General features: G+C 40.8%; 1 protein-coding gene across 1 annotated transcript; it reads right to left on the bottom strand.

The window, feature by feature from the left end:
- Positions 1–1,287: 1,287 nt before the first annotated feature.
- On the bottom strand, positions 1,288–11,658 carry TYRP1 (tyrosinase related protein 1). Its single transcript, XM_063914039.1, has 7 exons — positions 11,223–11,658; positions 8,349–8,671; positions 6,522–6,726; positions 6,228–6,395; positions 5,951–6,130; positions 5,580–5,726; positions 1,288–1,730 (listed from the first exon to the last, which is right to left on the bottom strand). The coding sequence occupies exons 1-7, from the start codon at positions 11,611–11,613 to the stop codon at positions 1,540–1,542; spliced, it is 1,605 nt and encodes a 534-aa protein (XP_063770109.1). The 5' UTR covers positions 11,614–11,658; the 3' UTR covers positions 1,288–1,539.
- Positions 11,659–12,769: the final 1,111 nt, after the last annotated feature.

The raw sequence follows: 12,769 nt of genomic DNA, 5'->3' as shown, positions 1-12,769 counted from the left end.
CCCAGAGCATGAAACCCTTGGCAGAGAGCATGAGACTCCCTGGCAATGAGCAGGAAACCAGAGCATGAAACTCCTGATAACGAGCAGGTAATTTAAAAGTAATTAGAAGCCTTTCCATGGGGCATAATTAATAAAGTACATTGTGTGTGGAGCATAAAGTGGTGTCAGGGGCATAACTGTATGTCATAATGTGTAATGGGCATTATGGCATAACATGTAATGGGCATTACAGTGTGTGGCATAAGTTGTAATGGGCATTATGGTGTGTGTCATTACAGTGTGTAATAATGTGTAATGGGCATTATGGTGTGTGACAATGTGCATTATATAAGAAAGAAAAATTACAAATAATGTAAAGGACATGAACAGAGTTGTTTTTTCCCTGTGTTTTTGTTTTTCCTGTGTTGTATAAGGGGCACTACCTGGCGTAATGTGTATAAGGGGCTCTGCTCTACTGCGGTGTAATGTGTGTGTAACAGGCTCTAACATGGCATAATGTATATAATGGGTACTACTGTGTGGTGTAATGTGAATTGGTACTATTCTGTGGCCGTGAAGCTACAGCCCTATTTTTTTTTTTTTTAAATGTGCACTTTGGCGCGCACTGATATCTATCTATCTATGCATCAATTCCCTATACTGTTTACATTGCATTGAGTGCTAGATACACCCCCAATCATGCACCCCTTAATAAAATGTGCTGCGCACACCTATGAGTACTATCACCATTGGCAAGGATCATTGATTACTTTCTGTATTAAATACAGACATTGTTATCAGATATCAATTCAGAAAATCCATACTGGGCCAATTTAGTTTTCAGCTAGGCCCCTCCCCTCCAAAATTTGGTCCTCAAAGCACCCTAACATGTCCAGGTTTTCAGGATATCTATGCTCGATCACAGGTGGCTTGATTCATACCTCGGACAATTTGATTAAGCCATCTGAACTCAAGCATGGATATCCTTAAAACCGGGATTGTTGGGATGCCTTGACTACATACATACATACATGTGTTTGGACCTCATGATATACTTTAAGGAGAGTCCACAGTTTATAAATGCTTGACTACAGATATTTTTCTGCCGTTTGCTTCTGACTGGTTGGCCACCCCTGGACTCTACCATTACATACAAAAGGTGGCTGGTTATGCAAAGCTCGTCTTTGTTTATAGACAGATTGCATTTGGCATTTAAGTTACATATCACCTATATATAAACCACAGATTGCACAGTTCCCATAATTATCAACTGGCCCTAAGTTTAAAAGGCTATACAACAGGTAGCCATTTCAAGATGTAACATTGTTTAATTTTTATTAGCAACACACCGTACAAACAGAAGTGGACCACTTTACAACTAATAGCAAGCCCAATTTAGTAGTCCTAAGTCACAAAAGACTCAGCATTTAGTTGTAAACAGGCCTACAGTATTGCAGTTCAATGAGGACTACATTACTGCTAGACACCAAGGCCAGGTAGGATCTCTAAGCACTTAAAAGCAATTACAGATTCTAGAATAATAAAGTGGTATTCTATATTTCACACTGATTGAGTATTTTCTTTGTCTTCAGCATAACGTGGGTATGTTTCACCAAGCAGTGGCTGCAACACCTCATTCTTCTGGCTCCTTCGTCGCACAGCACATGTGGCACTAGCGAAGATTATAGCCACAAGGCCTAAAGCTGCTATCACTGCTATGGTTATTATTTCTGTACTGCTCAAAGCACGACCTAGAGGGGAAATGAAAATAAAAAATAAAAATACAGCTACACACAGTCTACCAAGTTTCAAAACTTATTCGCTTGCTTATGAAGAGAGCTCTTCATTGATAAGTGATAGAAGTTGCAGGGTAATCTATTCCAATATTGGGCAGTCTGAAAATTTAATTATAAGCAGGTGAATCATATAGTCACCTGGTTCTAATGCGTCAGTCATGGGTTTGTATTTACACAGGAAACCAGCCAACAGTTGTAGAGATCAACCTTTTGATTTGGCACAATATTTAACTACCGTCCAATCAGCATTATCATCAATTTTGCTATGCTCCAGATAGCAGGGTATGTTTGTCTAGAAAATTAGTTTTCCATGAACATTGGGTTTGAAAAGCAAGTGCATGTTTTTCCAAGTCTAGCTAGAGCAGAGGTTCCCAGGCGCGGTGCTCAAGGCACCCCAATGGTCCAGGTTTTAAGTATATCCAAGCATGGCCACAGGTGACTCAATTAGCATCTCAGTCAATTTGACTTAACCATCTGTGCTGAGCAATGGATACGCCCAAAACGTGGAACGTTGGGGTGCCTTGAGGACTGTGGGGCAGATGTATTAACCTGGAGAAGGCATAAGGAAGTGATATGTGCAAGGTTTTAAAGGCAGAAGCCAATCAGATCCTAACTGTGAATTTACATATTGGAGCTGATTGGCTGCTGCCTATATCACCTTGCACATATCACTAGTTTATCACTTCCTTATGCCTTCTCCAGGTTAATACATCTGCCCCTGTGTTTGAGAACCAATGAGATAGAGCATAGGTTTATTATTTGGCTTAAGCCATTTAAAAACAGTACCACCACACAATTTGTCATGCAATCATGGTACCTGTGGCCACTCTGCATGAGCATAGTGTACACATTTTGTCATTTGAATTATGTGGTTGCATTTTCCAATCTTATGTGCTACAGATGGACAGATACGATTTATAGATGTAGCCACACTCCTTGAGGCTGCATGGGCACTCTTGGTGTGCCTAGGTGCATGCGTATGCCATGCCTTTTGTCCCTCAATGCACTGTCAAAGGGTCATGGAAGAGACTAAGATGCATGCCAGTGTATGCATTGCGGCAAACGAGGCGCACTATATGATGCAGTGCAGTGGTGTTCTCGGCACACAATATACTGTGTCATTGTATGTCAGACTGGGCAGAGTGTACACCAACACAATAGATCATATCAGGGGGTAGGTACATCTGCTCTTTCAAGTGTGTACCCAGTTTAACATAATGAAGCTGCAGGTTGAACTATTTAATTATTCTTTGAAGACGTGCACTGTTAGTGTTCCATGAGTACAGGGCTTGAAAAGCACTGGTCTGAAGCAAGCCAAGCCTACATTTTAGGTGTCCATTTGCAATTCCAACAAGGCTAAATATAAGCTATGCAACTAAATGTTTATTATTGGACATGGGGTGTCAGTTAAGCATTTCAGTTTACCCTCATCAGCTGATCATGTGCAATACATTTCCTCTCCCAACCATATTGGCCTCCTTTCCCTGGAATGTAGATTCATTTTGCTGGGACAATTTCAACATTAAAATCGACTGCATGGGCCGATTTAGGGGTGAGGGTGCCCCTAGGTGCAACAGTAACCCACATTCTGCCTAGTTTTATCGATTGGTTATAAGCCCCCATTTGATGGAAGCCAATTTAATTAAAAAAAAAAAATAAAAAAAAAAAAAAAAATATATATATATATATATATATATATATATATATATATATATATATATATATATATATATATATATATATATATATATATATATATAAATACTCTCCCTCTGCGCTTTTACACAACAAGAAAATGGGGAATATAGATATGGCTGCCCAAATTCCGCTAAGACCCCTGTTAGGAGGGACTAAAAATAGAAATATGTAACAATAGAGGAATAGGCGCCCTTGGGATATACTTCCTCCCAATAATAAATAGGATTCAGCAGGAATCTCTAGACATGTATAAGTATATGTTTGCTCAATATTTTAGAGCATAAAAATCACATTAACATGTTCCATATAAAATTTATTAAAACATAAAAACACAAGCAATGGTACAGAGAATTAAGTATCCATCCTTAACAAATTACACCAAACAATTATACAGAGGACAAGTAGAATAACTTTTACAGACTCCTCCTTCTCCTTATAGCAAGTTTGGAGATTGGTGTAACAAATAGAAAAACCCAACGCGTTTCGTCTTGCTCAAAGACTTCATCAGGGGTATATCTCGAATGCTTGATAAAAATTGATAGAATGTCAAATGAATTAACAAATAGGCGTTCAGGATACTTGAATACTACCCACACATCAGTGGGATATATAGATGAAAAATAGATTGGGCCTTTTATTTCAAATGCTTGACTGACAAGTTCAAATACACAGGTCTAACAAGGGTTCATATAGGTGTATGACCCTCCAGCAGATCAGCAGTGTTAAGCTCAGTTCCAGTTTCATTCCACTGTCTCTCTCTCTAATCTCTCTAATAGATTAGATAGATAGACAGACACACACCACTTGACTCCGGCACTCCAGAAGTCCCACCGGACCAGCTTGCTTAGGTGCCTTCCCCCAGGGGGTCACCCCAGTACACGAGCAGAAACAAACGAGGCGGCACTCAAAGACTTGAAAAAAGCATCAAACGTGTATTTAGTGCCATCAACGTTTCGGGGACCACCTCCCCTTCGTCAGGATGGTGGTCCCCGAAACGTTGATAGCACTAAATACACGTTTGATGCTTTTTTCAAGTCTTTGAGTGCCGCCTCGTTTGTTTCTGCTCGTGTACTGGGGTGACCCCCTGGGGGAAGGCACCTAAGCAAGCTGGTCCGGTGGGACTTCTGGAGTCAGTGTGTGTGTGTGTGTGTGTGTGTGTGTGTGTGTGTGTGTGTGTGTGTGTGTGTGTGTGTGTGTGTGTGTGTGTGTGTGTGTGTGTGTGTGTGTGTGTGTGTGTGTGTGTGTGTGTGTGTGTGTGTGTATATATATATATATATATATATATATATATATATATATATATACACACATACATACATACACACACACACACACACATATACATATATATACACACACATACTAAGTAGGACAGCTTACAGGAGCAGTATGTGCATGTTCTACCTGTTTAAATCCATTCAAGATGGCCTATGGTACAGTGGAAATATGTGCAGTTAATGGTACTTTCTGGGCTGACAGTACCAACACAAGTATCCAAGTGCTACCTCTATTTATTTATTAACAGTTTCTTATATAGCGCTTTACAATTAGAACAGTAATGGAACAAAACTGGGTAAAAACAGACAGAGGTAGGAAGGCCCTGCTCACAAGCTTACAACCCTAGGCACATGTCTATTAGAAAATTCATCACTGACCGACTGTCCCTACAGTGTAATTACACTCAGGATGGCTGTGTCACACAGAACCTGAAGCACTAAGAGGAGTTATTTGGAGTGACTGAAGCAACAGTGTATAATTAATCTGTATGTAGCTCTTCGGATACAACAGCCAACACCATCTAAAGATGGCGCAAACCATCTGGGACAAGCTCTGTATCTACACTATATGGCGTTTGATAAATGTGGCCAGTAATGGTATTCTAAAGTGATAGAGAAAGCATACGGCAAGTTCAGAAATTGAACTGCAAAGTCAGTTTGGTGCATCTCACCCCAGCCTTTGTTTAACAGGTATGCTTATTAATTCATTTGGTAAGCAATTTAAAGGACAACGAAAAAAAATATAAAACCACACACACAGCAAATGATGGAGCACTAAACCATACTGTACATACACATGCATGTTAATTTTCACAGCTTTATTACTTACTAGGCCATTGGACATCATAGGAATATCCCAGATTTTCAGGTGCCAATACAAACATTTCGTTATTGGTAACTGGTGGCCAAAAAGGAACCATATTGTATTCTCTGTTGTGGCCTATAGGCGTATTTTCTAGTGGATATTCAGTGAAGTCTACACAGCAGAGAAAGAAGAGAGTCATTTCACATGAATTGTATAAAAAAAAAAAAAAAAAAGTTTCATATACCGTAGAAACAGTTCAGTGCATGGTGCCTACAGACTGGAGTTAATTTCCAGTTGTAACTGGTAAGTTGCACTACTACAACCAAGCTCAATTTGGAATGGTGTACAAGATTCATCATGTTAATTTGTTACTTTTGACCTAATGCAATACTTACCTGAACTATGTCTTCTCAGCCATTCATCAAACACGGCATCAGTGAATGTATGAAGTAGAACAAACATTGGATCATTGGGTGATACATGAGTCTGGCCTCCAGTTCCATTCAGAAATAGGTGAGCTAGGTTATGAAGACTTCTTACAGTTGGATTATATTGCCCAGAAGGTTCACTGTATCCTAACAAAAGTTACAGTAAGAAAAATTGAAATTATAAAAGAAGAAGACCTGTAAACTCCACTAATATTTCCAAGAATTGCTGGAAAAATATAATTACCTTCAATAGTATTCCGAAAGCTGTCAGAGGAGTTTGAGAAAAATGGAGGAGTATCAAATAAATTCACCTCCAAGCAGGCCAACACATCTTCCATTTCTGGAAGTCTCTGCACCATTGGACGGTCAGTGTTTCCAGCAGGGTTTCTTCTTATTTGGCTACCAACTGTGCCTAATTGTAACAAGACCATATTAGATTAAAGACTTAACCCAACTACATAATTGCAAACATACTGTAATAAGGTTTAACAAAAATATTTACATACAGAATATAAAAAGTTAGCCAAGTTGAACTTACTGTTGCATATAGTACCAAGATTTTCGTAGTCTTCTACATATTCACACACAATTTGCCAACGAGAGAATATAGAGTTTGGACTTAACAAATTTTGCTCAAAATTGCTTCTTGCGCCCATTAGGTTATCTGTGCAAATGTCACACTCATTTCCACCAATGGCAAAATTCCAGTAGGGAAGAGCGAAAGAAGGATCCTGTAAAAGGTTCTAAAGAGAGAGTGAGTGTTAATGGTGCAATCTAATAAAGATATTGAGCAACAAGAAATGTTATGTTTGGTAATTTACCAGCAGTCAAAGACCTTTCCTTTTTCTACATTTAGAATAACAGGATTTTTAATATAATGCCCAGGCCCAAACATTGATTTGTTAAAGAAAGCAATAGGCGTGTGATCACACAGTCACAATACAGTTTAGACCAACCATGGCTTATAGGGCAGCACTAGATACTGGGCATGGAACTCATTTTAGCTAGTGTCACTAATAGAATTTCATGCTATTTTGTAAAAGTGGCAGTGTAAAAGTGGCAGTACATTCTGTATATTACCTGTATAATTTAGTACAGGTGTTCAACTCTGGTGATCAAGTACCACCAACAGGCCATGGTTTGTGCATATTTTTAATCATGCACAGGTAAGTTATTCTAGTTTGCTGGGTCAGTAATTATCCCACAGTCAGAAATCCTCAAAACATGACCAGTTAGGAAAACATAAGGGTTAAGATTGAGAACCGCTGATTTAGTGAAACATATTAAAATTCAACACCTGCCATTTTAAGTATCCTCCAGTGTCCTTCATTAGACTAAAGGGCCCTACACATTGAGCGATCCACCGCCGAGCTGCCCGACCCGTCACCAGGCAAAAATGGATGAGATCGTCCATATTGGCCTGCATGCACAGGCGACGGGGCACCAGCGATGAACGAGCACGGGGCTGCATATCGTTCATTGCTGGTGCCTCCACACTCAAAGATATGAACGGTATCTCGTTCATTAATGAACGAGATCGTTCCTATCTTTGAGTATTATTGCCCAGTGTGTAGGACCTAGAACAAAAGGAAAACTGTTTAGATCAAAACACTGACAAGACTGCCTGCTATACATAATATACAAGCCATTTAATAAAAGTCGTGTTAAAGTTACCCTATGAACCACTATGCCAATGTGGCAGCATAGACATGGGAGGGATTTTGAGCATACATCAAGATTTACATTTCTATTAAACAGCAGTTTCACATAATATACTCTGCATAATCTGTGCAAAAGCCAGATAAGGGACATTTGAGAACTGGAACATAAAAAAACTCCCATCAGAATGAATTACTATAGGCTGGCATCACTAGGGGTGAAACTTAAATGCCTGCTTCTCCTCGGTGATGGGTATCCAGGTGCCGCACTATTACATATTTATTTGTGAAGCTCCTGGCATCCAGGAGGATGTGCCAGTGCAGGCAGATTCTCTAGGGGCAGCCCAGTATCAGAGAATGTTGAGCTTGTCCCCAGAGTGATGAAAACAGGTGCATGCTGTGAAGCAATGGCCTCTTTCCTCAAGGTCACAACCAATGGAAGCTCCAGAGGTAAGCTGCAGTGCAATCCATAGTTCAAACAGGGGAGCCACACCTACTGCCACAAACTGTCTCCCTGGCAGTTGGGGTGACTCCCTTATTTGAACTTTGGACTGCGCTGCAGCTCCACCTCTGGAGCAGCCACTTGACCCCTTTTTGGATGTGAATACAGGGGCATTATGTGGCACACTGGATGTCACCGACCCCCGTGACGCTGCTGCTATAGGTCAAACCATTTCAAAGACTATCCTGAAAAGTTTAACCCATACCTGTATGTCCCACTCAAGTTGCATCAAGTGGTATCTGTGCCATGTAAGGAAAGCTGGACCCTCATGAGAGAAGTCAATGCCACCAACACTTCCTTGACCTGGGCCGAGAAAGGTTTCGCTAACACTGTAGAAGTGGGTCCAAACAAAGAAGTCATATATGGAAATATTTTCAAAGTTTGTTGTGTTCCTTTCTTGGTCTATAAGTGCATTGTAGTGTCGTGTAGCAATGACGTAGTCTGGGTGCATGGTCCTTTTTGCCAGATCAAGTGCATTTATAAAGCGTTGTTGCTCCTCAGCACGTAGGTCCAGGATATTCCTTCTTACTGAAAGACAGCACATTCATTTGTTTTACCAAATATTCCCTACAGCAGTGGTTCCCAAACTCAGTCCTCAAAGATCTCCAACAGTCCTGGTTTTATGTATATCCACGCTTGGCCATGGGTGACTTAATTAGTACTTCTGGCCATTTGATTTAACCATCTGTGCTGAACAGAGCATGTGAGTGGTGGGGCAAGGTGCAAAAATATAATTTGGGCCCCCTTCCTCAACCCCAACACAAGTTCACAATATTCCACATAGCAGTGACTGACAGGGGTACAAGCACAATGTCCTGTGCAGTACAGAGAACATGTACCTTGGTGAGGGCAGGTACACAGTGCCTCTGCCCTGTCTTAAAGGGGCCCCCACCCCTGTGACTTCCTCAGTTTGGCACAAGGTCAGGCAGACTGAGGGCTAGATTTACTAAAGGTCGATTTTGATTAAACTCAATCAATTTCAGATAGATTTGTGAACCAGACTCCATCAGTCTGGTACACAAACAAGGTCAGCCTTGCCTACCAAGGTAAGGGGCAGGTCTCTCAGGCAGTGGGGTCCACCTTGCTTTCTGTATTGGCCGTTCATCATATATTGCTCCAAATGGTCTGGGGGCGCTGGATAACTCTGGTCTGGACATCAGTGGGCCCATTAGACCTCAGGGGCCATGGTGCAATGCACCTGTTGCACTAGCAGTAGTTCCGCCTCTATTGTGGAGCCATGGATTTCTTTAGAACCTGGACTGTTAGTGTTTCCTAAGGACAGAGACTGGGAACCAGTGCCCTACAGAGACTCCTTTAAGAACACACACATGTGGGGAGCTATTTTGTATAGATACAGTATGTAGTTTCAATGAGAAGTTAGTACTTCAGATAAACTAAACCCCATCAACAAATGCATCAGTTCCAAAACTGTATGTTCAGGAAATAAACTGGAGTTAACACACAGTACAATCTATCTTAGATAATTATCCTTGACTAGTAAAATGTGTTTTAGTCAGTTATTGATGCCAAAAGAGAATAAAGTGTCCTGTTAGTACTTTTATATTATATCTTATTTTGAAATAGTTTTTATTTTATTTTGTTACTGCAACACAGATAACGGGACAGTTTATACAACTAATGGGGATATGTACTAAACAGTGGTAAAAGTCGAGAAGTGAGCCAGTGGAGAAGTTGCTCATGGCAACCAATCAGCATTGATGTAACATTTATAATTTGAATACTACAAAAGTATACAGAGCAGCTGATTGGTTGCCATGGGCAACTTCTCCACTTTTATCACGGCTTAGTACATGTCCCCCTAAGTCAGTGCTGTGCGGGACAGCTTTGTACATGTGTGTTCTATGAAAGTAAGTGAAGTTACTTATTCATTCTAGCTGGTCTCATTTTAGAACAGACATTGCAGTTAAGAACTTCCAGATACAACAGCTACTGTATACAACTAAACATAACATGCGGAATAGGTTGAAGTTTGTTAAAGCAACAAGTAAATGCCTAAATATGATCACATCTATTTCTAGGGATCAGATTCCTCAATAAATAGTTATTCACGGGTGGTCTTCAGTTTGCCGGCTGTCGGGATCCCAGCGCACAGTATACCGGCGCCAGAATCCTGACAGTCGGCATACCGAAACCTTTTCTCCCTCTTGGGGGTCCACGCCCCCCCTGGAGGGAGAATAAATAGCGTGGCGCGCCCCTTACCCACAGCGTGGTGAGCGCAGCGAGCCCGCAAGGGGCTCATTTGCACTCACCGCGCTGTCGGTATGCCGGTCTCAGGGAGCCCAGCTGCCGGCATACCATACTACACCCGTTATTCACACCATACTAGGATTTTCTCAGGCACAACATATTGGGGTCTAGTCATCAGCCACCAGGGGAGTGAGTTGGCGTTGGGACACCATGGAAACAGCACCTCATCTCATCCCTCTCTAGCTAATATTTGTGCACAGTCCCACAGGTGCAAAGAAAAAAAAGGCAGAGTCTGACGCTATCATAGGTGTGGCATATAGCCATCTGACTCACAGCCCAAGTCTAATTGAATAGATCCCATTGAGTGCAAGTTTGTTGAAAGTCTGCATTAAAGTTGTTAACCTGACATGAACACTAAATGCAACATTAAGGAGACTGTTGAGAACATACCTCCCAACATGACCCTCTCCAGGAGGGACACAATGCTCTGCTTCTGGACTTTTTCTCTTAATGTATGATTGCAGTCACCTGTGTTGAACAGGTCAATGGATAAGAAAGATGTTTTAGCACAGGTGATGGCAATCATAGATTAAGAGGAAAGTCCAGGAGCAGAGCATTGTGTCCCTCCTGGAGAGGGTCATGTTGGGAGGTATGTGACAAGTGTTGGTTTCATTTTCCATATTTATAAGGTTGTACTGTTAAAGCTTTCCCAAAAGTAGAAGAAATACTACATCTCCTAAAAAAGGAGTCCACACAATTTCAGGAAATTGAAGGAAGTCTCTTTAAGGTTTTCTGGGGAGGGCCCTTAAAGAAAAAAGGAACCAAGTCTACATATACTATTTCAGATTACAATACAAGTGTTACTACTTACCGACCACAAGGGGTTGGTCACAGTTGTCCCCTGTCCATCCAGGTCTGCAGCTGCCACAATTATAACCATAAAACCGGCCATTACACAGACAAGTCCTGTTAAAGAATCGTATCGGCCACTGTTCCCGGTCATCCAGGCCATCAAGTTGATACTGGGGTCCATGAGGTCTGGTGTCAACTACAACATTCACACACAGACCACGACCGACAGAGAAGCCACACTGGTCCCTTGGATCCTGTGATGCCTGAGGGAAGAGACCTGGGCAACACTCCCCACTAAGCAATGCCTCTGGAGTTGCACACTGACGAGGAAACTGCGCAGAAATCCGGTCATGAAGTAGTGTAAGCACTAATATCATGGCATAGATCTGCCAAGGCTTGTAGCACCGCATAATTGTGTTCTGTACAGTCTCAGCTGTTGAAGAGCAGACAGATCAGAAAATTGGTGTGGTCAAAGTCATAACATTTAAATATATAATAAAAACTCTTTGAAATGCAGCTTTAACGCACAGACAAACCCTCCCTGCTTTGATGAGACCCCTCCTTTGGAACAGAGCACATCTAATAGGTAGATTAACAAACCTAATGGGTGTAACTAGAAATGTGCTCAGACATAATTCAAGTAAATTAGAAGTCAGGTCCTCACATATGTTGGTAGAGCTTATGGTCTATGAAAAAAGCTGTATTTACAAGCGATATAAAAAGGTGTTTAACTATCAAACTACAAGACAAGTATTCTATTAAATGGCTGTTGGTGTATCTTCACAAGAGGAAAAAATAAAGTCTAATGATTTAATTACGTTCTGCATCACCACTTCAAATTTAAAAACAAAATAAAGTTTTATGATTGAAAACCTATTAAACACCCATAGTTCCACACCTCAGTCTACTAAACATTTACCATTTCTGATCCCTGCCATTGAGCAGCTACTGTACTTGAGTGCGGATTAAACTTTAAACTTATTATCTTCATTGTTTCCGAGTTACAGTACATGAGGAACTACAAAACATAGCATACTTTTTGTGTATGGAGGTAATAGAATGCAGGCTTTAGTATCATCCCCATTCCCTTATAAATAGGCTTACCATACCATCCCTTTAAGCTGAGCCACTTGGGAATTGCACAGGTTCTGTGGCACAATTACAAAAAGGTGAAGTGCAGGTTTCAATTAATCCAGCCACAGAACCTGTATAATTCATGAGCGTCTCAGTTTAAAGGGATAGTATTATATAAGCCTATAAACATTAGTTAAAGCCATCATTCATCGCAAACAAACAAGAGCATGAAATACCTATACTTACCAAGCCTAAATTATTTTGGAATGGTTCATAAATGGTTTACAAAAAAAAAAAAAAAATCCATTTGCCCTACAAATACAGTACTGTACCTGCTATTTCTTTTATAACCTGATTGCTTCCATCAACTAAAAGCATAAAAGAGTCAGAAGTGCTAGACAGGATGGGCTTCAGTTTGTGTTATGGTCCATTTCTTTCTAATCCCTTTGACCCAGTTAGGAGAGCTCCCCTACCCACTCTAATCCTTTTATA

This window comes from Pseudophryne corroboree, chromosome 1, assembly GCF_028390025.1.
Source record: "Pseudophryne corroboree isolate aPseCor3 chromosome 1, aPseCor3.hap2, whole genome shotgun sequence".
Classification (NCBI taxonomy): Eukaryota; Metazoa; Chordata; class Amphibia; order Anura; family Myobatrachidae; genus Pseudophryne; species Pseudophryne corroboree.
Note: the sequence above shows the minus strand (reverse complement) of the source record. Positions and strands in the feature narration are given on the sequence as shown.